The 26320-nt window shown below is 35.7% G+C and overlaps 1 protein-coding gene across 1 annotated transcript in view; it reads right to left on the bottom strand.

The window, feature by feature from the left end:
- The window catches only part of ELAC2 (elaC ribonuclease Z 2), a 68267-nt gene that overhangs the window by 28602 nt on the left and 13345 nt on the right, over positions 1–26320 (bottom strand). Inside the window, exons 8-14 of the mRNA XM_044675181.1 lie at positions 21829–21887; positions 14123–14181; positions 13952–14024; positions 13021–13133; positions 8600–8698; positions 1801–1939; positions 1613–1718 (exon numbers count right to left, since the gene is read on the bottom strand). Of these exons, the coding sequence (XP_044531116.1) occupies positions 1613–1718; positions 1801–1939; positions 8600–8698; positions 13021–13133; positions 13952–14024; positions 14123–14181; positions 21829–21887 (648 nt within the window). The remainder of the gene's footprint in view (positions 1–1612; positions 1719–1800; positions 1940–8599; positions 8699–13020; positions 13134–13951; positions 14025–14122; positions 14182–21828; positions 21888–26320) is intronic.

A 26320-nucleotide genomic window follows, 5' to 3' on the forward strand; every position in this document is an offset into this window, starting at 1 on the left:
CCCCCCCACCCTTGGCCGATGCGCGTTTCCACTAGTTTTGTCATGTGTCCTTGAACAAGACCAATTTCCAAATTGTTGGTAGTTGCATTGCAATTCTGCTTTTTTAAAGAAATGGATCTTTGGTAAAATTTTGTGCTTCTTTACCATTTGGTTTATTCAAATTTTTTAAAGGTATTATTTCATCAGTATTTTTTTTTCTTTCTTCTTTACCAGTCTATCTATTCTTTTTCACAATTTTTCCTCTTCCTCCCTATTTTTAAAAATCTTTTTTGAGCTCTCCCAGGAATTGTTTTTGGGCCAGAGACCAATTCACATTTTTCTCTCAAGTCTTTGGAGTAGTTGTTTTTACTTTGTTTTCTTCTAAGTTTGTGTTTTGATCTTTCCAGGCACTATAGTAAATATATTGGGGGGGAGGCTGATTGTTATTTGCTCATTTTTCCAGCTTATTTCTATAACTTTTAACTTGAAAGCTATTAAAGTTGGGTTATGCTCCTAGGGTAGAGGTGTCACTGTCCTTACTTTCAAGTTTTCTGTACATCTTCTTTCAGAGCTAGTTTTGGGAATCTATGCGTTATCAGTTTTTTCAAAGAGATGATCTACGGAGAGGTGTGGTTAATATTCACCTGGCCTATGCTCTGGTCTACAAACAACTGAAAGCATTCTTTTCCCATTTGGACCTGTGAACAGGATTATCAGTCCCCTATGTCCACAAGATATGTATGCTACTACTCCTCTTAGTCTAGGCCTTTGACCCAGATATGTGCATGGGCAATGCAACAGAGGCCTCTACTAAGTGCCAATAAAGGGACCCCTTTTGCCCAGTTGTACAACCTCTTTACCATATGTTGGCTAAGAGCTAGGTTCTGGAAACTGCTGCTGCTTGTTCAGTTGCCCTGAAAGCCTGCTGATAGTTTGCTGCAGCAGAGCCTTGCCCTAGTATGTCCTGTGTCAAAGAGTACTCCACTCCCACCCTGGTGATAAGACTTTTCCTGTTAACCTTCTTGGTTATCTTGGGATAGAAAACTGATTTGCCTCATTGTGGGATTTTTTGTGGGTTCTGCCACTTCAGAATTCATTTTGAGGTGTTATTTTTAAAAGTTGTTTGGAGGGGAACTTAAGAGAGGTCAGGGAATCCTCTATCTTTTCTCTAACACCTTGGCTTCACCTCCTTAATCTTCCTGAGTTCAAATCTAGCCTAACAATTACTAGCAGTGTGAACCTGGACTGTTTGCCTCAGTTTCCTCATCTATCAAGTAAGTTGAAGAAGGAAATGGCATATTTTTGAGAAAACCCCAAATGGGGTAACAAGGAAGAGTCCTTAGTAATATCAAAGACAGTGAACCCCTCCACAAAACTATCAGCATTACTGGAAAATCTAACTACTCAAGACTTCTTTTTATTGCCTGAAATACAATTTGACCATTCACTAAAATAGTTTAAGGCAAGGTCATTTGTCTATAATCTTAAAACAACCCAGAAAGAGGAGACATTATATATAAGAAAAGGGACATTATTCTAATACAGACAAAATTATAGAGAATTGGTACGATTCAACAATCTAATAAACTGAAACAGTTAAGGTTCTCAACGTCCCCACTCAAAGTTCAGCAACATGATTCCAGAAATGCATACCTCTGCCATTGTAGTTTGGGTCTTAGCTGGTATTTCAAGAGGCACTCACCACGGATTACAGGCAAGGAGAATTTAGCCAGATCCTCCTAAAAAAGGTTTAAAAAATAGAATAAAGAAAAGAAAATCCACAGAATGCCAATTAATAAAGAATAATAATAGATATTCTACCTTGCAATTGTAGCTGGTAAGCTGGGGAAATATGTCTGAGTCAATAAGGTTGAGCTGAGTTTGAATCTTAAGGCTGCGAAGATTGTGTACAGAAGTACAATTTTCATTCAAGATCAGGTGCTGTGTCTGAGGGCCAAACCTGGAAAAGAAAACTAATATGTAAGTAAGAGAGATGGAACTAAAGTGAAATTAAAAGCCTAGAGTATGAAGGAAAGATATATAATATGAAAGGAGACAAAGTAGAGAAGTAAAGAGTAAGTTCAAATAAGAGGATCAGAGGGAATAGGGTAAAATAAGAACATAAAAGGGGAAGACAGAAAAATGGGGAAAGAGGAAGGAATAGTTGAATTTTCACTATACTGTACAAGGAAAAAGTTCTGAAAACAAAGAATATATGTGTCGCTTTACGGTAGAGGAGGGTCTTGATTCTAGCCAACACTGTAAACCTGCAGTGGAATCAACAATGTAGAAGTCCCAGATAAAAGGAAAGTTTACAATTCAGTCATTGAAGTCTTTCCCAGAAGACAAATTAGTTTAGTCTAGCAGTAGTCTAACAAAATTCCCAACCAGGGACAAGCCAATGGACCAAAACTTGAGTTAGGAACTTGTAGCATTCAACTTAAGTAGTGAGCAGAGAGCAGACTACATCACTCTGGAAGGAATGAAAATTTGTAGCCTGTAGCCTGAGTAGTGAAAGCAGCAGAAAAAGATGAGGACAGAAACTCAGGAAAAGCATTCCCTTTAGAAGTATGAAGAGTCCAGAACTAACAAAGTTCAAAGTCAAGAAGTAGGCTGAAAGAAAAAAAAATAAACGAACAAAAATATATAATCACACCATGAAGAGTCATTATAACAACTTGAAACTCAAGTCACAAACCCAAACCACAAAAGAGAACAACTTGAAAACCTAACAACAAAACCTCAAAGTAAAATGCTCTTTGGGGAAGAAAAAGATCAGAATACCTGAAATAGTTACCAAGAGCTAAAAAAAGAGACAAAAGATAATCTTAAAAGACCAAATGAGAGCATTAGAAGAAGGTTATGAAAAGATAATAAACTTGGAACAAGAAGTATAACACTTAACCAAGAAAATAACTACTTGAAAATTAGAACTTGATGAAGCTAAATGAGGCAACTCTCAGCAAAAAAACTAAAATGGAAAACAGATCCAGAAGAGAGAATTTTCAGAATCAATGGACTGCCTGAAAGTCATGAATAAAAAAACTCTAGACTGAATTCAAGAAAGCAAAAAAAGTCCAGATTCAGATACTAAGATATCTGAATCTGATTAAAAGAAAAAAAACTAATCAGAGAGAATTTACTTGCCTACACACGAGTCATAATCACAACATAGCAGAGATCTTGCTATATGATTTTCCAGACTGTAGAAGATTTAGACTTATTTAGCTAGCAAAGCTACAGTGGGGAAAAAAGGATATTTAAATATAGGACTTCAAAACATTCCTACTGATGACCAGAAATGAACTGTATAAAAGAATGAAGAAAGCAATGAAAAAAAGATAAACATGAATGAACAATCATAAGGAACTAAATAAGGCAGTAGATTGTTAACATTCTAATATGGAGAGGTGATGGATATAATACCTCAAAACCAAAAGAAATATACTGGGAAAGGGGGTGAGGAAGAGGAAGAATGGGGGAAATTATTTTACATAAATGGGGCATACAAGTAGAAGTATATACAACAAAGGAGGGGGAAAAAGGGGGGCAGGCAACACTTGAACCTCACTCTCAAACTAGTCAAAGGAAGAAAGAAAATAATTAAACATATAGAATGTAGAGCTACATATAGAAATACATTTCAAACAACAGAGATATAGGAAAGGGTTGTTAAAGGAAGAGGAGAGTTAAGAAGGAAGGTAGATTAAGGAAAGGATGAATCAGAAACATAACAATCACTTAAGGAGGTAGTGAAGAAGGAAAAGAATAAGAACAGGATGAAGAGAAATATACAATTAGCAATCATAACTTTGAATGTGAATGGAATAAACTCACCCATACATGGGATAGAGATGAATGAATCAGAAACATGAAAAACAACAACTTAAAGAAACACACTTGATACAAAACTAGAGGGGAAAAAAAATAAGGTAATATTAAGAAAAAGGGGAAAACAAACAAAATGGAGTAAATTTATATTCCACAAAGAAGCACATGAGAGTGTGGAAATATTTAATACTTAAGTGCATTGAAATCAACTTAAAGAGGGAAGAACAATCAGATCCATTGAGGCAGAGAATTGATTCGTGCCCTATAGAGAAGTAGAAGGGTGACAAAAGGACTGGTGGGGAGGGAAGTAACATTAGGAAAGGAGAGGGCAGGGGTGAGGGGAGAGTAGCTTAAAAAGATCCTAAAGAAAAATAAGAGGGGAATAAGATGAAAACTAAATTAGAAATACTAAAAATCAAGGGAGAAATTAATAAAATTGAAAGTAAAAGAACTATTGAATTAATAAATAAGACTAGAAGCTGGTATTTTGAAAAAACAGATAAAATAGACAAAGTACTGGTCAATCTAATTAAAAAAAGGAAAGAAGAAAACCAAATTGACAGTATCAAAGATGAAAAGGGAGACCTCACCTCTAATGAAGGGGAAATTAAGGCAATCATTAAAAACTATTTCACCCAATTATATGGCAATAAATATAGCAATCTAAGAGATATGGATGAATATTTACAAAAATACAAATTGCCTAGACTAACAGCAGAAGAAATAGAATACCTAAATAATCCCATATCAGAAAAAGAAATTGAACAAGCCATCAAAGAACTCCCAAAGAAAAAATCTCCAGGGCCTGATGGATTCACAAGTGGAAGGACATTCAAAGAACAACTGATCCCAATACTACACAAATTATTTGATATAATAAGCAAAGAAGGAGTCCTACCAAATTCCTTTTATGACACAAATATGATACTGATTCCAAAGCCAGGTAGATCAAAAACAGAGAAAGAAAACTACAGACCAATCTCCCTAATGAACATAGATGCAAAAATCTTAAATAGAATACTAGCAAAAAGACTCCTGCAAGTGATCAAGAGGGTTATCCATCATGATCAGGTGGGATTTATACCAGGAATGCAAGGATGGTTCAACATTAGGAAAACCATCCACATAATTGACCATATCAACAGTCTAACAAACAAAAATCACATGATTATTTCAATAGATGCTGAAAAAGCCTTTGACAAAATACAACACCCATTCCTATTGAAAACATTGGAAAGTATAGGAATAGAAAGACCTTTCCTAAAAATAATAAACAGTATATACCTAAAACCATCAACAAGCATCATATGCAATGGGAATAAATGAAAAGGCTTCCAATAAGATCAGGAGTGAAACAAGGATGCCCATTGTCACCTCTATTGTTTAACATTGTACTACACTAGCAGTAGCAATTAGAGAAGAAAAAAGAATTGTAAGTATTAAAATAGGCAATGAGGAGACTAAGCTATCACTTTTTGCAAATGATATGATGGAATACTTAAAAAATCCTAGAGAATCAACTAAAAAGCTAGTAGAAACAATGAACAACTTTAGCAAAGTTGCAGGATACAAAATAAATGCCCATAAATCATTAGCATTTCTATATATTTCCAACACATCACAGCAGCAAGAGGTAGAAAGAGAAACACCACTAAAAAATCACCCTAGACAATGTAAAATACTTAGGAATCTATCTAGCAAAACAAACACATGAATTATATGGACACAACTACAAAACACTTTCCAAATAATTAAAACTAGATCTAAACAATTGGAAAAACATTGATTGCTCATGGTAGGACAAGCTAACATAATAAAAATGACCATTGTAACCAAATTAATTTACCTATTTAGTGCCATACCTATCAAACTACCAAAAAACTTTTTTTACTAAATTAGAAAAAATTATAACAAAATTCATTTGGAAGAACAAAAGATCAAGAATATCAAGGGAAATAATGAAAAAACCGTGAAGGAAGGTGGCCTAGCAGTACCAGATATTAACCTATACTATAAAGCAGCTGTCAACAAAACAATATGGTAGGGGCAGCTGGGTAGCTCAGTGGAGTGAGAGTCAGGCCTAGAGAGGAGGTCCTAGGTTCAAACCCAGCCTCAGCCACTTCCCAGCTGTGTGACCCTGGGCAAGTCACTTGACCCCCATTGCCCACCCTTACCAATCTTCCACCTATGAGACAATACACCAAAGTACAAGGGTTTAAAAAAAAAAAACAATATGGTACTGGGGGGCAGCTGGGTAGCTCAGTGGATTGAAAGCCAGGCCTAGAGACAGGAGATCCTAGGCTCAATCTGGCCTCAGATACTTCCAAGCTGTGTGACCCTGGGCAAGTCACTTGACCCCCATTGCCTACCCTTACCACTCTTCTGCCTTGGAGCCAATACACAGTATTGACTCCAAGACAGAAAGTAAGGATTTTAAAAAAACAAAACAAACAAACAAAAAACAATATGGTACTGGCTAAGGGACAGAAGGGAGGATCAGTGGAATAGACTTGGGGTAAGTGACATCAGCAAGACAATATATGATAAACCCAAAGAGCCCAATTTTGGGGACAAAAATCCAGTATTTGACAAAAACTGTTGGGAAAATTGAAAAACAATATGGGAGAGATTAGATTTACATCAACATCTCACACCCTACCCCAAAATAAATTCAGAATGGGTGAATGACTTGAATATAATGAAGGAAACTATAAGTAAATTAAGAGAACACAGAAGAGTATACTTGTCAGATCTCTGGGAAAGGGAAAATTTTAAAACCAAGCAAGAGTTAGAAAAAATTACAAAATGTAAAATAAATAATTTTGATTATATTAAATTAAAAAGGTTTTGTACAAATAAAAACAATGCAACCAAAATCAGAAGGGAAACAAGAAAGTGGGGAAAAAATCTTTATAACAAAAAACTCTGACAAAGGTTTAATTACTCAAATATACAAGGAGCTAAATCAATTGTATAAAAAATCAAGCCATTCCCCAATTGATAAATGGGCAAGGGACATGAATAGGCAATTTTCAGATAAAGAAATCAAAACTATCAATAAGTACATAAGAAGTGTTCTAAATCGCTTGTAATTAGAGAAATGCAAATCAAAACAACTCTGAGGCACCACTTCACACCTAGCAGAATGGCTAAAATGATAGCAGGTGAGAGTAATAAATATTGGAGGTGATGTGGCAAAATTGGGACATAAAGGCATTGCTGGTGGAGTTGTGAATTGACCCAATCATTCTGGATGGCAATTTGGAACTATGCCCAAAGAGTTCTAAAAGACTGCCTGCCTTTCGATCCAGCCATAGCATTGCTGGGTTTGTACCCCAAAGAGATCCTAGATAAACAGACTTGTACAAAAATATTTATAGCCAGGCTTTTTGTGGTGGCAAAAAACTGGAAAACAAGGGTATGCCCTTCAATTGGGGAATGGCTGAACAAATTGTGGTATATGCTGGTGATGGAATACTATTGTGCTCAAAGGAATTGATGCAGAGTGAAAGGAGCAGAGAAAGAAGAACATTGTACAAAGAGATTGATACACTAGTAAAATCAAATGTAATGGACTTCTGTACTAGCAGCAATGACAATTCTGAGGGATTTATGAGAAAGGAAGCTCTCCACATTCAGAGGAAGAACTGTGGGAGTAGAAACACAGAAGAAAAACAACTGCTTGAACACATGGTTTGATGTGGAAGATGATTGGCGAAGTAGACTCAAAATGACCACCCCAATGCAACTATTAATAATATGGAAATAAGTCTTGATCGACATGTTAAAACCAGTGGAAATGCGCTTTGGCTAAGGGAGGGGGGGATTGAAGGAGGGGTGCAGGGGAAAGTAAAAATATGAATCATGTAACCATGGAAAATTTTTCTAAAAAATAAAATATTAAAAAAAAGTGTCCCCCCCCCAAAAAAGAAATAAAAATAAAAAGAGAGTTCAGTGAGCTGAGGGTCTATTCTGGTGAACAGGACCTGAAGGAGCACTTCTGGTTTGTGCTTAAGATCTTGGTGAGACTGTTCTTAAATCTTTCCTTTGGAATTCCAAGTGGTGAGTGTAAAGACTGGATCTTCCTAAACTTCTCTTAAGAAACTTCCCTTTCAAAAGAGACTCTGTGACTGAAGCTTTTGCTGCATCCTGGGCCTTCGGGCCTTGGCCCTATGTTCAAGGCTTATCCTTTTTCTAACTGAGGACTAGTTATATCTGCTTGGGTTAAATCAGGAACCTAAGGGAATTATTTAGTTTGTCAGGTTAATTATCTTATCTTAACCTTATCCTCTCTCTAAATTTCTTACTCTCTTATCTCTCTGTTCTCATTTGTAAATAAACTTCCATAAAAGTCATTTTGACTTGAGGTTATTCTTTAATTGGGAATTGATAATTATTCAATTCCCTGTTGACCTAGCCTTTTAATATATTCAACCAAAAATCCCCTTTTCCCCCTTACAGTAGAGAATAGAAAAGAAACTATTTCTGCCCTGCTTTTATATAATTACAGCCACAACATTTTAAACTCTTGGGAAAACTGCTACCTAGCCTTAAGGGTTGTTTTAGGGAAAGGACTTTGTACATCACAAGATAGATAGTCACATAGATTTATAAATGTATAAAATACACATATCTCTCTTTATATAAAGTATTATATTAACTTCTCTAAGCTTCTATTTCTAAATCTGAAAAATGAGCTGGATAGATCAGATTACCTCATATCTCTTATAGTTCTGACAGCCTATGAGACAACACACAAATGTTAATTTTGCTATGTCTTGCCACATACCTTTCCATCCACTGCTGATATCTGCTATCCTGCAATACTGATTCTGGAGTCATGTGAACAACCACAGCTACATGGGTCTCAGACTCTTCTTCTTGATACCTAAAATTAATAGTAATTTAATGAAAACAGTAAAACAAGTACATGTGGCACTCAACTGAGATTGGAACAAATCATATTCTCCTATGGACTAGCTGACTTGAGTCAATTTAGCCACCTACTGCAGCTACACAGTGGGGCTTTTTGCTACCATAACCTCTAAATATGCTCAACTGAAATGTCAAGTCAGTACCCAGGGAATTTCCCTAAAAGGTATAATAAGGAAACTTAATTTAGCTGCCCTTCACTGTAACAGCTTAAGAATCCCTTTAGTTTTGATATCTTTAACTGTGTGATTTATAGTAAGAATTTAGTCTCAGGAAAAAAGTCTGTGTATGTAACCAAAATAAGAATGTAGTCTCAAGATAATACTTGCATTATAATTTAAAATGTATGTTATTATATTAATCATAAGTCACTATGTTAATCATAAATGTGTTAATCCATTCTATATTGCACAAGCTAGCTCATGTAGGAAGTTACCAAATAAAGAAACAAAAAACAGGTCACCCAAGGACTACAGTGTCTGCAGATCTGGCAGGCCTAGAAATTACCTCAGAGTGACCTAGAAATGACCTTGGCAGGTCCAGAAATGGTCTCCAAAAGCTCTTGGAGACTTTTTTGTTGGGGGGTTGAGGACACTGATTTGCAAGATTGGGTCTCAGGTTTTGAACTGGGATGAAACCTGCAGAACTCTGGCCCTGTGATTTCTCTGCTACAATAAAGCCAGATCTTTACCCAGAAGGGTCTCCCAGCATCTTATTTTTATAGTGGCATCCCTTGGGACCTGGACCTAAACTGTGTAAAAGATTTCACAACTTGAGACATGGGACCCTTAAGTAAGTCTGGATCCCTCCCCGAGGAACTCTGGCTATGGGTTCAGGTAAGCCTCTGTTTTTAGAAGGTTTCTCTCCTTCTTCCTTTTGTGAACCCAATACTGTTATGTGATCTGTTTCATGTTTGTCTTTAAGTCTATTTGTGTTTTACAGATTGTTGAATTTTCTTTTAGCTAAAATCTAGGAAATTTAGGTATTTTGTCATGCTCACATAGGTAGTCTGGTCAAGAGTCCCCTTATTCTGAGGAAAATTGGACCAACTAGAGATGGGAGGTCCTAGGTTCAAATCTGGTCTTAGACACTTCCCAGCTGTGTGACCCTGGGCAAGTCACTTGACCCCCATTGCCTACCCTTACCACACTTCTGCTTTGGAGCCAATACAACAGTATTGACTCCAAGATGGAAGGTGAGGGTTTAAAAAATAAAATAAAACAAAACAAAACAAAACAAAACGAAACGAAACGAAACGAAACGAAACGAAATGAAATAAAATAGCACTTGCCCTAACACTAAATGATTTTTGGTTAGAGGTATCTCTCATTTTTAGGAAGGTTATGTGGCCTGAGTATTTAGTTTTAAAAATATTCCTCAAATCAGAGGAAGGTTTTTCCTTGAAGAAGGCTAGTTCCATCTAGGAGAGAGCAACAAAAAACCCGGGATCCTTCTTTTTGTATGTTGTAAGTGAGAGGCTCAAAGTTAATTTGAAGCTGTTAGATCCTGTGTGGTCCTGACTGTAACTGCATGGTATCTGAATGGTTTCTTTCTGGCTTCTTGAAGTATTTTTAACTTGGCTTGGTGACTCTTGAATTTAGCGATTATATTCCTAGACGTTGTCATTTGAGGATTTCTTTCTGAAGGTGATGTTAATTCTTTCAATTTCAATTTTATTTTCTTGTTCGAGGATCTCTGGGAAGTTATCTTTAATAATTTTATATGATGTCCAAGGTTTTTTCTTGATCATGGCTTTTAGGTAGTCCAATAATTCTCAAACTGTCTCTCCTCAACCTATTTTCTAGGTCAGTTGTTTTAACAATAAGATATTTCATGTTTTCCTCTGTTTTTTTTTTTCATTCCTTTGATTTGGCTTTTTTAAATTGTTTCTTGATTTGTCATGAAATCATTAGTTTCTAGATGACCAATTCTGATTTTTAAGATCTGATTTTCCTGTCAGTTCTTGGTTCTCCTTTTTCAATTGGCCCATTTCTTCTAATATCACTTTCATTTCTCCTTGCATCACTTTCCTTTTTTCTTGCATCATTTTCAATTCTCTTCCCCTCTTTTCCAATTGATTTTTGAAGCTTTTTTTTTGAGCTCTTTGAGAATTTGTGTCAAATCCATATTTTTCTTTTGGACTATGTTTGCTTTGCTTTCGCTATCCCCTTCTGTTTCTGTACCTTGCTCTTTGCCTCCATAAAAATTCTTTTCTTAGGTGCTTTTTTGGTTGTTTGTTCATTTTTCCTATCTAATTATAGGTAGGCTCTGTTTTCTGGGAAGTTGGAGTACCCTCCTAAACTTCATTCCTTGCTTGATGTTATTCTCAGCTTATTTTCTGGGTCTGAGGGCTGAGAGCTCTGGGAGCCCCCTCTCCCTGCTGATTCAATTGACCCCTTGAGAGGGTGATGACTTAAGGATTTGCCTCAGGCTTGGGCATTAGCTTTTGATTTCACTCTGATCAAGGGCTGATCAAATTCTAGCCACAGGCTTAGGCTCAAGTTTTTGATCTTGCAAGTATACTTGATCCAATCAGGCACACCCTTGATTAGCTTGCTTATAGCTCTGCACCGAGCTTTAGGCAGAAAGATCAATACTTAATACTTAGTACTATCAACCACCCCAAACTGTGTACTATGTCCTTATCCCAAACCCAGACTGAAAATCTTCACTTCGCTCTTGGTCCACAAGGATCAGCCCACTTCAGTCCAATTGCTCTGAGCTGGGATTCTAGGCTTAACCACTATTTGCCTAGGCTGGATCTCAAACTCTGAATGTTTACTTGAGCTTAAGTTCCAAACCTGGGATAGCAAATATGGGGAGAAAGGGATGGGGTGGCTTGCTCTTCTCTCCTTGCTACAGCCTTTTGCTGGCTCTGCTTTCCTCTCACCTCACTTCCCCAGATGATCTCTGCCTACCTTTTGGGTTTTTCTTTTCTTGAAAGTTGATTCACTCTGTCTCCTTTGGCCTGAAAGACCTGGCAGGTACAGAAATGGTCTCTGAAACCTCTTGTAGAGCGGCTGGGTGGCTCAGTGGATTGAGAGCCAGGCCTAGAGAGGGGAGGTCCTAGGTTCAAATCTGGTCTCAGGCACTTTCTAGCTATGTGACCCTGGGCAAGTCACTTGACCCCCATTGCCTATAGCTCTTACTACTCTTCGCCTTGGAACTAATGCAACAATATTAATTCTAAGAAGGAAGGTAAGGTTTTTTTAAAATTTAAAAAAAAAGAATAAAAAAAAAAACCTTTAGCTAGGAGCTTGGGTATCCCCAAGCAGGAAACTATAAAAACATGTTTTTGAAAGACAGGGTTTTAAACTGGGAGGAGATCTGTAGACCTCTGGCCCTATAATTTCTCTACCTTTAGCCAGCAGGGTCGCCTAGCATCTTAATTTTATAAAAGAATACTATCTCCTAACCAAAATTCTCTTCTGAAGTACTTTCCCCCAAGATCCCTAAGTTCTCCCCAAACCAGATTTTACGATTTTCTAGAAGTTTATCTTAAAGGAATCTGACCTTGAATAAAGATTTGCTGGAGTTTGCCCATAATATGGATGGGTCTGAGAAAGTATAAATCCATGCTATATGCATTCTTCTTCACTACCCCAAATACAAAAAAGGTAGAGAATAGAACAGGAATTCTATTTTGTCTCAGCTTTTAGACAGTTCAGATAATGTCTACATTACAGTTAACTTTAGAATGTCTCTTTCACTGCAGGAGATAAGATAAGAATCTCTGGTTTTCTATTACTATTTTAAATACATACCACAAACTCAATCTCAAGATGATTACTATAGTAAAGACAATTTCTACCAGTCTGGTCCTAATAGGCAATTTTTTAAATTTCAGTTTTTAAATGAGTATTCAAAAATGTGCCCTTGCAGATATGATAAAAATATGACATTGACTATAGTTTTTTTTTTAAATGTTTTAGATAATGGGTCTCTTGAAAGAAAGATAATCACTACTATCCTCATAAATCCTTTAAGAAGGATTAATCTGTTTTCAATAAGACATAGCAGGACATGGTGGATAAAGAGCTGCCATTGAATTTAGAAGCCGAGTTCAAGTATTAACTCTGACACATGCTGACTAGTCTCTTAACCTTCTGGTACTCTTAAAATCTATGAAGGGCACAAGGTGCATGGAAAATGTAGTTTCTTAGCCAGGAGCATGATGAAATCACAGAATGGGTTTTAAAAAAAAAAAAAAAGCCTGTATTTGGTATTGTGTTAACTCAAAGTATTTTCTCACTTAGCTAAGCCAAGAAATTTCCATACCTCCGGAAGGTGTCATTTTCACAGATAGGGTCTATGAATCCTTGATCAGGGCATTCCACCACAATAAAAACAGAGCCAGGATCTGGTGGACTACAAACCTCCTCTGGCAAAATCTATAAAATAATAATAAACAACAACAACAGGCATTTGGGTTGAAAACATCTGCAGGAGAAATAAGGTTTGATATACAACCCTTCAAAAGACAACAATCAAAATTCTCCAACTCAATTTCCATGATACTAATAAATGCATCCTTGTTCAACACCCTAGATGTTGAGCTTACAGAAACTTTGGTTGAGTTACATAAGGAACTGGAATAATAACTTCTTTATCCTATAACTAATAACATGAGTCCTCTGTTAAATTTGCAAATAACAGATTAAACCTAAAAGTATCAATAATCTATAACAACTAAGCTTGGAGCTTAGAGTGGCAGAGCCCAGGAGTTTACACTTTCTTTTAGCCCTGAAATAACTTGTCTTTTAGGCTAGGTTTATATACCTATATCTTTATGTCCTATCTCTAGAATAACCTCCCACTTAACTAGAGAACTCTACCAAAGAGTATGGCTCTAGAATGTTAATTCTTTAGGCAAAATGCAATTTCACCAGAAGAACTTTAGAAAGTAGGTGACTATACCTAATTACAACCATTGTTCAAATACACTAAACTTTGGTGGAGAAAATAATTCAACCAAAAAAATTTACTCTGATACCTGTGGTATGCTAACCAAACTGGTTGCAGAACTGTGGATCAGTAAAGAAAAATTTGGATAACATAATCCTTTTATGTTATAGGGCTAAGTGAAAAGAATGTGAACTATCCAACATGCTCATGAAGTCCCTACCCAGAGACAGGACTAAAATTCTATGTCTCAGTTCTAAGCCAATACCATTTCCCCTGAGTTCATGAAAATCCCAGTCTCACTCACCTCTCTTCCTTCATAATTGACACTTTTCCCAGCCTTGACAGCAGCAATTATAGGTGCAATGGCAGATGTACCTCTAAAAGTAAAAAAACAAAACTTCTATGTAAGATCAAGTTAATTCTACCAATAAATGAATAGAGTATGCTCCCCATATCATCTATTCCCTCTACTTACACTGGAAGCCCCAAATCTTTTGCTTTGAGCACCAAAAAACTTCCTTGTTTCATGTGAAGCTACAAATAGAAGTTGAATACAAAAAATGAGAAACCAAGAAGACTTGCTTTTAATCAATTATGTTAGAGAAAAATCCCATTCTTGCCTGATAGTAAGTAATCTTTATAACTCAGAAAAATAAGTAACAGTTCTATAAGCCATTAAATTTAGCTTAAGACAAAACCGGGAGAGTAGCAATCAGCAGTATAGCAAATTCCAAAACCCATTCCCCATTTGCCCCAGGACATAATCTAAACAAATGTTGAAAATGTAGCAGATGATAACCTAATTAGGAATTCTAAGAAAAAAAAAAATCAGCCATTTTTCTAGCCCATTATTCTCATAGAGAGAGCCATGAGAGGTTTGCACTCAGGCAGGGCAGAGTCTGGCCAAACATGCACTATATAAAGCCTTCCAATGCAGGGAGAGGATGTGAATCAAAGAAAGAAGAGGTCTCAATTATAGCATAAAAAAGCTTAAACTTTCATGTTAAGTGCAGAACAGGTGCCAATTGGGCAATCCTTTCCCTTACAAACTAGTTCTAGGTCACAGATCTAAGATAGCTTGAAGAGAAGAACTGAGACTAGGACTGGAATTCAAGGATGAGAAACAGTCATGGGGCCTAGCCTCTGTACCAAGCAAGTAATATATTCAGGAGTAAGTAGCAGCTCTGAGGATCAGAACCCAGGATCGTCTCAGTTTTAGTTTCTAGCCCAGTCTCAAACCTACAGAGGTTTGCGAGCAAGGATAGAATCCCAAACTAAAGGGAAACCTATTGTTCTACCATTTTGAACCAGCCAAGCTTTCTAATTGGATAAGGGTGGCCAACTCCAGCAGCAATCTCCTGAAACTCCAACTGGAACAAACCCACAGGCCTATTGCTCAGAATCAAATCCAAGTAAGTAACTTACAGTACACAGTCAAAAATGGAGGATGAGGGCAATGACCAAACTTTGGGAACACTGAAAGTTTGCAGGTTCCTAGTCTGAGGTGTTCCTGAGATCCTGGAATAGTGTAACACTTACTACCCAAGATAGCAGCAACAAAACCAGCCCAGATCCCAGACCTTCCTTCATAAACCTCAAAGTCTGGCTCTAACATAAAATCTAAAGTCAGGAAATTGGCTGAATGAATGAGCAAAAAAAAAACACATAAAAAGCTGTTAAAGTGATACTTTCAAGAAACAAACCCCGAAGATAATGTATTTGAAATATCCACAAAGCAAAATCTCAAAGAAAAAGCATGTTCCAAAATTCAACCAGAATTTCTCAAAGAGCAAGTAGAAAAAAAAGTACAAAAATGTTTTTCAAACAAAAAAATCTGGATGCTAGGGAAAAAAGTGGAAAAGAAACAAACTATAGAGAAGAAAAAATACAAAAGAGAATTAGTGGTTTGGCACAAAACTTTTGTACTTTCAGTTTGTTGTCAAAGCAACAAATTCCCTGAAAATTAGAACAGACCAAAGAAAAACTAAAGGACCTATGAAACAACAAGAAATAGGACTAGGCCAAAGAACAAAGGAAAAACAGGAGAAAAATATGAGGAATCTAACTAAATCAGAAAAAAGATCAAGGACAAATATTTAAGCATCACTGGATTACTTGAAAAACATGAAAAAAAGGTAACTTAGAAATCATATTTAAAGAAAACAAAAAGCAAATGCTCAGATTTTTTAGAATCAGAGGAAAAAAGCCAAAATGAAAACTCCCAGAAATATTATAGCCAAGCCAGAGTTTCCAAGTCAAAGAAAAAAATACTACAAACTATAAAAAAAATTTTAAGTATTCCAAAGCCATAGTTAGATCACCACAATTTAGAAGAGAGTCTGGAATATAATATTCCATAAGGCAAAAGATCTAAACTGAGGAAATGTACGCATACCTACAGAGTTGGGAAACAGAAATGTATTTCACTCAACAGAAAAATAGGAAGAAAAAGACAAAAGAGAGGATAACAGGAATGGGGAATGGGAGGAATCTGTCCTAAACAAAACAAAGTGAGTAAGATTAAACATAAATATTTATAGCTCTTTTTGAGGTAGCAAAGAATTGGAACCTGAGAAGGTAAACATTGATTGGGGAATGGTTGAAAAAATGATATAAATCAAATGGAATACTATTGTACTAAAAGAAATGCTGGAAGAAGGCAGCTTCAGAGAAACCTGTTCACACTTATGAATAGACGCAATAAAGTGAGCAGAATCAGGAGAATGATTTATAAGAACATAGCATTTAAAAACAAACAACTCTAATCAACCTAATGACGAACTATGATTCCAGAGGACTCAGGACATAACCAGTGCAAAAAATTATTTCAACTATATATGAAACATACACAAACACATACACACACATAAATGCATATATAAAAATGAATTAACACTTAGGTTATTTTATTTAACAAATCTACACAAAGCTATGAAATGTAGATCATACACTGAGATATATATAATTTCCAGCTCATAAGATTAACTAGATATTTAAAGATGACTTTTGTCTCTATAAACAATATTTAGGGAATCAAATTTGTGCTTTGAAACATGCTTCCCCCACAGACGTTTAGCCATCTAGGAATTCTTTTTATTTAAAATATAACTGAAAACCAATTTACCTAGATTTTAGCAAAACATCTGACATTTCATATTCTTTGGAAAAGAATGAAAGATTACCCAATAATATCATTAGATTGATTTGGAACTAGTTGTATGGCTAGACGCAAAAAATAGACATAAATGATTAATGACAACTTGTCAGGAAGTTTCTACTAGCATAACCCAAAAAATCTATTTTATATTTTAATCAATAATTTAAAGGAAGAAATGGAATAATTTATTAAAATAAATTTGTGAATAAAAGTAAAATAATAATAGATAAGATTTATATAGCACTATGTACACTGTATTAAGCACTTTATAATTATTATGTCACTTGTCCCTCACTACCATGGGAGGTAACTGCTATTATTACCCCCACTTTACAGATATGGAAACTGAAGCAAACAGAGTCTAGGTGACTGACTCTGGGTCACACAGCTAATAAATGTCTGAGGGAGGAATTGAACTCCAGGACCAATATACACTATACCTATTGTGTGGGATCAAATTGTGGATTATGCCCCAGTATATACTGATTTAAAATTAGTAATCATAGACTGGCAACTTCCTACAAAAAAATAGTGATGTTAGGTGCCTCCACTAGAAGATATCAATCTCTCTTTTTTAAGAGTAGAAGAAACCTCCCCACCCCAAGCACATATATATATATATATATATATAAATATTAGTATAGGCCTTTGATATTTCCAAATGTGACTAAAGAATTACCACCTTTTTCTTCTTTTCCCATGGGAAAAAGTAGTTTGGGTTGTCCCAATTTCTATGAAAGAAATCTCAAAACTTACAAATTATAATCTTAAATACATGTCCTAAGAAATGATTACTAAAACCCAAGAATTGTTGCAATGCTATAGCCCAAGAAATGTTTCAAAGAGTGTTTCAGCCTGAATTGTTGCAATGCTGCCTCTTGATAAATCCTTGAACAAACCTAAAAACGACTCAACTGAAAAATTGCAAATCTATTCCCATATGCTTGGAAACATTGGAGGATAAAGCTCCAAATAAAACTCAGAAGTGTTGGAAAAGATTAAGGAAATTGAACAGGCTGGGCTAGTAAGAGGTAAAGGAATTATGAATGCAAATTAAAACAACCAAAGGTTGCTTGTGAAAGAAACTGGGGAAGGGAGCTGTAGAATAGTGAAGAGGCTATTAGCCTAGCCTCAGGTTCATAAAACTTATTTCTAAATCACTAGACTACAATTTTGAATATTTTTAAAATACAAACTCAAAAGACACATCCTAAAATCCCAAAAATACTTTGCATAATAAAGACACTGGTTTCTTTTGATAGTAAAGACATGAGTTGTTTCTCTCTCACTGAAGCCAAAGGTAATTCTGAAAGGGATAGGGGAATCTTGTCCTACAAGGGATCCCGTCTTGAAGAGACCTGCTTAAGAACTCCTACTGGGGTCCTAGGCTTATTCATTTTGGAGATATTAATATTGCTAATATATTTGAAAATAACACACTAATTTCTTACTCCACACAATCCCAAACACTGGAATCAGCTTTACCACAGATTTGTAGACTTTGCAGTCTGTGTTTACACTGCATTGTGACAAGCTCAAATAAAAGAGGCAGAGGAAAAATGTGGAAAAGGAATAAAAGAATCAAGAGCTTGGTAGAGGTGCAAAAAAATTCTAAAGAAAATCATACTACGAAAAACCAGAATAGAACAAATGGTACTTTTACAATACACATAAATCGAGTAAAGAAAAGAACTTATTAAAAAACAGAATTGGCTAAATGGAAAGGAGGTACAAAAGTTCACTGAAGAAAATAATTTCTTAAAAATTGGAACAAAACTGGCCAAGTAGATGCCAATGACTCCATGTAAAAACACTGAAACAAAAATCAAAAGAAGAAAAACAGATGAAATATCTCATTGGAAAAAACCAACTGATCTGGAAAATAGATTTAGGACCCTTCCTTTCCCCTCCAAAAAGGAAAATAGATTTAGGAGAGATCAGTTACAATTTATCAGGCTATCTAAAAGCCATGACCAAAAAGAGAGCCTAGACATCATATTACAAGAAATTATGAAGGAAAGCTATCCTGCTATTCTTGAACAAGAGCGGAAAACAGAACTTGAAAGAAGTCACTAATTACTTCCTGAAATAGATTCCAAAATAAAAATTTCTATAAATATTACAGCCAAATCCCAAAACACGAAGGTCAAAGAGAAAATTCTGTAGGCAGCTAGAAAGAAACAATTCAAATACCATGGAACTACAGTTAGATTACACACGACTTTGTAGCTTCTACATTAAAGGACTGGAAGACTTAAAATATGATATTCTGGAAGGCAAAGGAAATAGGATTACAACCAAGAATCACCCAATCACTAAAAAGGAATAGAATTATTCAGTGTAGAAAAAAATGGCTATTCCCTGATGAAAAGACCAAAGCTGAAAAGAAAACTTACTGTTCAAATAAAAGACTCAAGAGAAGCATAGAAAGGCAAATAGGAAAGAGAAAACTTAAAGATATTCAAAAAGGTTAAATTTTATATTCAATATCTGTAACTCTTAAGAATTTTATTATTATAAGGACAGTTAAAAGGTATATACCTAGACAAGAGGGTATAGAAATAAGTTGATTATGATATCTCCCCGCCAAAAAATTAAAAATCTTTTTACAAAAGAGGACTGCCCTAAAAGAAGAGGGAAAGGAAAAGTAGAATAGGGTACTAGGGTACATTATCTCACTTGAAGAGGTACAAAAAAAAGCTGTTGCTGTGGAAGGGAAGATGAGGGTGTTGGAAGTGAAATGCTCAAACCTTAGTCTCATCAGAACTGGTTCAGAGACACATAATCTATTGGGTATAGATATTTACCTTACTCCTATAGGGAAGCAGGGGGGAGAATAAGGAAAAGAGGTAGAAGAAAGAGCTGATACAAGGGAAGATGAACTGGGAAATGCATGGTATAGAAATATCCTTTATCCAATAGGGAATCAGAAGGGGAAGGGAGTAAGAGATAAAGAGGGGATCGGGAATGATAAACTAGATGGTGGATTAATAGAAGTTATGTTCAAAATCAAAACAGATTTTTAAAGAAAGACAGGATTAAAAAAAAGAGAAGGGTAAACAGAAGAAAATAGGATGGAGAGAAATATACAGTAATCATAACTGTGAATGCGAATTGAATTTATGATAAATTGGAAGCAGATAAAATGGATTTGAAACTTATGATAAACTGGAAGCAGATAACCAAATGGATTTGAAACCAGTTTCAAATATGTTGTTTACAAGAGACACACTTGTAAAGATAAGAAAGATACAAAGAGGGTTAAAATAAAGGTAGCAGAATCTATTATGCTTCAGCAGAAGAAAAAAAAGCGGGAGAAGAAATAATGATCTTAGACAAAGACAAAGCAGAAACAGACCTAATTAAAAGAGATAATCAGGAAAATTACACTGGCTAAAAGATAATAAGTTTCTCTAATAAAGAGTAGAATCAAATTTATAAAAACCAATTTTATAAAAATAAGAGCCATTCCCCAAGTGATAATTAGTCAAAGGATTTGTCTAGGAAGTTTTAGAAGAAATCAAAACTATTTATCAAGAGACATATGAAAAATGTTTTAAATCACTACTGATAAAAGAAATGCAAATTAAAACTCTGAGGTACCATCTCATACCTATCAGAAATGACAAATGATGGAGGGGATAAGAGAAAACAGGTACACTAATGAACTATCAGAGGAGTAGTAAACTGGTCCTATTACTCAGAACAACAACCTAGAACTAGAATATGTCCAAAGAGCTATAAAACTGTACATACCGGGGGCAGCTGGGTAGCTCAGTGGATTGAGAGTCAGGCCTAGAGACAGGAGGTCCTAGGTTCAAATTCGGCCTCAGACACTTCCCAGCTGTGTGACCCTGGGCAAGTCACTTGACCCCCATTGCCTACCCTTACCACTCTTCCACCTATAAGTCAATTCACAGAAGTTAAGGGTTTAAAATAAAAATTAAAAAAAAAAAAACTGTACATACCCTCTGAACTTGCAATACCACTACTAATCCTGTACCTCCAAACAGATAAAAAAAAAAGAGAAAAAGATCTTTATGCATAAAAATCTTTATAGTAGCTTTTAGTGGTGGCAAGGACATTTTTGAGCAAATGATTATCAAATGGGGAAAGGTATGATTGTGATGGAGTACTATTGTGCTATAAGAAATGATAAGGGGAGTGGTTTCAGAATAATATGGCAAATCGATTGGGGAATGGCTGAACAAATTGTGGTATCTGATCTACTATTGTAGAAAGGAAAGGAAAAATGAACTGGAAGAATTCCATGTGAACTGGAAAGACCTCCAGGTATTGATGCAAAGCAAAATGAGCAGAACCAGGAGAACGTTGTACACAGAGACTAATAATACATTGTGGCACAATCAAATGATCACTTATTGCAAATAAGAATAATATGGAAATAGGTTTTGAACAATGATACATGTACAATCCAGTGGAATTGCCTGTCAGCTCCAGGAGGGGATAGGGAAGAGGGGTGGGAAAAATCATGAATCATGTAAACATGGAAAAAATATTTTAAGTTAATTAATTAAAAAAAAAGAAAAATATGGCAGACCTACATGAATGGATGCAAAGTAAAGACAGAACAATAGGGAGAGCAATGATGTGATGATGATGGTCAACTGTGAAAGACTTGGCTACTCTCTCTAATCAACAGAATGATCCAGGACAATTCCAAAGGATTCATGATTTAAAAATGCTATCCACCTCCAGAGTGTACTAATAAACTCTGAGTGCAAACTAAAATACTATTTTCTCACTTTTTTTGCAATATGGCCAATATGGAAATGTTTTAAATGATTTCATATATATAGGTGATATACTGTTTTGCTTTGTCAGTAAGTGGGGAAAGGTAGGAGAGAGGTATAGAATCTGAAATTCAAAATTTAAAACAAGCTTAACTATATAAATTCATCTTAAATATATAAGCATAACTACCAACCAACAGGAACTTGGGTAGGAACTTCATTTAATAGCTATTAGCTCAGAAAGTCTCTGAAAAAAAAAGATGAATTTACCTTACAGATGAAAGCTACAACCAAAGATGGGTCTCTGTCTTCCATCTTCCAATCATCATCTAAGGAAAAAATAAAATAAAATATTAAAAGAGTATACCATGTCATTTGATGACTTAAAGATACATCAACCAAGAAATTTAACAATATGAAGCCAGAAGAATCAATTTATTTTGATACCTATTATGACCCCCTTTCAACCCCCACATTACCTGTATATCACTCTGGATAGCGTAGATGGCCAATAAGAGCATTTTTTAAAAAGCAGTAACATGGAACATAGGTTTGAGTTTTAGATTTGGGGGACCAGAGCCAATAATGATGCCTTCAAAAGAAACAGGAAAGTTGGGAGAGCAATCTGGTTTTGTAGAGAAGATCTATTTAGTTTGGATTGCTTAAAGACTTCAAAGGGGAAAAACTTGAAGAGAAGCTCTCAAGAGAGCTATAAGTTTTGCAGTTAAGAGGACAGATGTAGGCAGTAGTTAGAAGACTTGAAATTGAATGAACTTTCAAAGAAAATCTAACACATTAGAGGAATTTTTGAATAGAGAGTATTTTGCTGTTTCCATTTTGATCATTCTTTTTTTTCTCCCTCAAACCAATGTTAACATGTTACAAGGCAGCAAGGTTGTTTAAGCTTCAATAATATACTGATAAAAGGGAACTGGGGCTGATAAAGGAAGGACTCAGGAAAGATCTAGCTCGACCTTTTTCAACAGGTATCTAATTTCTTATGTAAATGAGAAGGATCTACCTTTTTTGCACAAATTCTTTTTGTCTGCATGTCTGATTAAAATAAAAAAGCCAAAACTATCTAGGAAAGATTTTGAAAACAGAACACTCTTAGCAAGATCATATAAATGAATCTAAGCAGGAAACAGAAAGCAAGGTTGGTGTTTTTGAAGAAAAGAAATAGTTGAGATTGGATCTTTTTAAATAAAACAAGTATTGTTCAATCTTGTCTGACTCTATGACCCCATTTGGAGTTTTCTTAGCAAAGATATGAGAATGGTTTGTCATTTCCTTCTCCAGATCATTTTTTAGATGAGGACAGAGGCAAATCTAGCCAGGGTCACACAGCTACTAAATGTCTGAGACTGGAATTTGTAAGAGGGAGATTTTAGGTATTATATAGATATATATTTAAGGTGTGGCCGCCAGGAATCAATAATTCAGAATGATTCCATAATTAAAATAAACCCAAGTCAGGATCGGGTTTAAGGTAGTTTATTTACAATTAGGAAGGGTAGAAGGTAGGGAAATAGAGAGAGAGAGAGAGAGAGAGAGAGAGAGAGAGAGAGAGAGAGAGAGAGAGAGAGGCTTGTCCGGACCTGCAGAGGCCGGGACAGAGAGAGAGGGTTAAAAGGCTAATTAAACTAAATTACACGCCACAAGGCCATAGCAATCAGAGAAGCAAGAGCCTACTTAAGGTAGAGTCTGGAAAACGCCAAGGTAGGCCAAGGAAGTCAGCCTAACTTACCCACGTGACCATTCAGAGTGGAAGCAGCCTGAGGTCTTAGCCGAGACCCTTCAGCACCAAGTTCAAAGCAGGAACTGCCCCAACAGGAAGTAACCAACATACTTGAAGAGAGAGTACCTTACGTCACTTCCTGTGGGTCCACCTCTAATTCAAGTGGACAAATGGCAGCCTCTACACTGATTTGGACTGCCCAAAGGGCAGTCCCTTGTTCTTGATTTGTTACTTATTGTCACATGTGGGTAACTCATCTCCCCTCCCACTAATGGAGATGGGGATGATATCATCTCGGGTAAGTAGAGTTTTGACTATGAATGGGCCAGAGCTAGTTCCATTTACACAAATTGAACTTAGAAAGATGAGTTTTCCTGACTCCTGGTCCTGCCCTCTATCCACTTCACTACCTTGCTGCCCACAAGTAACTAGTGCTGATTTTTTTCCCCAAATAAAAAATAATAAAACAGTATGTGGTGGAAGAGAAAAAATCATATCACATAATGGACAAGAAAAACATGTAATAAATGTTTTATTTATGAATATAATAAATTTTGCTATGTCCAATACAAAAAAGGCACATCAATTTCTGACATAGCAATAAAAAACAAAGCACTGTTAACAAAATAACAATTTGCTTACAGTGCTATATATATAACCAAATTGCTTTTAAATATGCACAAAATGGCAAAATATTTGAATACTTACGGGAAAAGATAACAAAAGAAAAAATAAAATACTTAATGAGGGATGAGGTATAGACAACATCAGAATTTCTCTTTCAGATATGGACAAAAATAAGATTAAAAAAGGGAAAGGAGAGGTACCACCTTACATCTAGCAGATTAGCTAACATGGCAGCTAAGGAAAGTAATAAATGTTGGAGGGAATGTGGCAAAATTGGGACATTGAGGGGGCAGCTGGGTAGCTCAGTGGATTGAGAGCCAGGCCTAGAGACAGGAGGTCCTAGGTTCAAATCCGGCCTCAGACACTTCCCAGCTGTGTGACCCTGGGCAAGTCACTTGACCCCCATTGCCTACCCTTACCACTCTTCCACCTATAAGTCAATACACAGAAGTTAAGGGTTTAAAATAAAATAAAAAAAATTGGGACATTGCTGGTGGAGTTGTGAATTGACCCAACCATTCTGGATGGTAATTTGGAACTATGACCAAGGGGCACTAAAAGAATGATCCAACCATACTGCTGCTGGGTTTATACCCCAAAGAGATCATAAAGAAAAAGACTTGCACAAAAATATGTATAGCCTCATTCTTTGTGGTGGCAAAAAATTGGAAAATGAGGGGATGCCCTTCAACTGGAGAGTGGCTGAACAAATTGTGGTATCTCTTGATGATGGAATACTACTGTGCTCAAAGGAATAATGAACTGGAGGAATTCCATGTGAACTGGAATGACCTCCAGGAATTGATGCAGAGTGAAAGGAGCAGAACCAGGAGAACATTATACAGAGACTGATACACTGTGGTACAATCAAATGTAATAGACTTCTCTACTAGCAGCAAAGCTGAGGGACTTATGAGAAAGAACACTACCACATTCAAAGGAAGAACTGTGGGAGTAGAAACACAAAAGAAAAACAACTGCTTGATCACATGGGTTGATGGGGATATGATTGGGGATACTGACTCTAAAGAATCACCCCAGTGCAAATATCAATAATATGGAAATAGGTAATGATCAATGACACATGTAAAACCCAGTGGAATTACACATCAGCAATAGGAGGAGGGAGGGGGAAATGGAAATGTAACCATGGAAAAATATCCTAAATTAATTAAATAAAATTTTAATTAAATAAAAATTTAAAAATAAAAATAAAAAGGGAGAGGAGCTCAACTTACTAAGAAAGAATGAATTAAGGTGCTCAGATGAAAGAGGAGAAAAGGAAGGGTATGGATTAGCTTCTGTGGAGAGTGAAGCAAGAAATCAATCAAGAGGAATAAAAAGACTACTTTTTTAAGCACAGTGGTAGAAATAATCTAAATCTAGGAAAGAACTAAGGGAATAGAGAAATTAGAGGTAGTAATAAGAGCAATGAAGAAGTTTACAGAGAGAAAAGAGTAAGGAAAAATCCAATGAAAGGAGGTTTTGGGCAGAAGAAAGTGTATGATCAAGGATGTAGCTATTCCTGTGTGTGGCTGAGGTTAAAGGAAGGTATAAATCTTGGGATTTAGGGAATTAAAGAATTATTCATAGATGTTGATGGTCCTCCTGATCCAGAGAGATTCACAAGTAGACTCAATAAAATAATTAAGAAACAAATAGGTCTGGTGGCAGGAGGGTGGCTCAGTGGATTGAAAGCCAGGTCTATTAGAAGGCAGGTCCTGGGTTCAAATTTGACCTCAGATTTTCCTAGCTGTGTGGCTTTGGGCAAGTCACTTAATTCCTTCTGCCTTGCCCCTACCACTCTTCAGCCTTAGAACCAATACATAAGGATTTTGGTTTTAAAAGAAAAAGAAAAAAGAAAAGAAACAAGTCCTATCAAATAAGGCTTGAATCACTATAAGTATCTCATGTTCTTCCATTATAATACAAACTACCAAGGGATTGGTCTTTTTAATAATATATAAGAATAGTATTATATATAGACACCTAGTTGATATCACATATACCTATTAGGAGTATATGCTAAAAATTTGTTTTACTAATGTGGTGTGCAATTAAAAATGTGAAGACTCCAACCACTCAAGCCTTCACTGTTATCTCTTTATTCTAAATTATTAAAGTATATTTACACAGAGTACATTTCATCAAAGTATAGAACCCTTAAGAGTAGAAAAAAATATTATAATCTCAATTTTTCAAAGTCTTCCCCTTGAAAATAATTTCTCTAGAGAAACTAAAAATGCCCCTCATTATGGCACCTCCCTATTATATACATCTATATCTACAGAAAATATATATTTGGAAAAAGAAACTTCTTAAAGATAATTAGCTTCATTCCAACGAATCAATATCTTATAAGTTTGGGCAAATGACTTATGACTTAGTAAATTGCTT

This window comes from Gracilinanus agilis, chromosome 4 (assembly GCF_016433145.1).
Source record: "Gracilinanus agilis isolate LMUSP501 chromosome 4, AgileGrace, whole genome shotgun sequence".
Lineage (NCBI taxonomy): Eukaryota > Metazoa > Chordata > Mammalia > Didelphimorphia > Didelphidae > Gracilinanus > Gracilinanus agilis.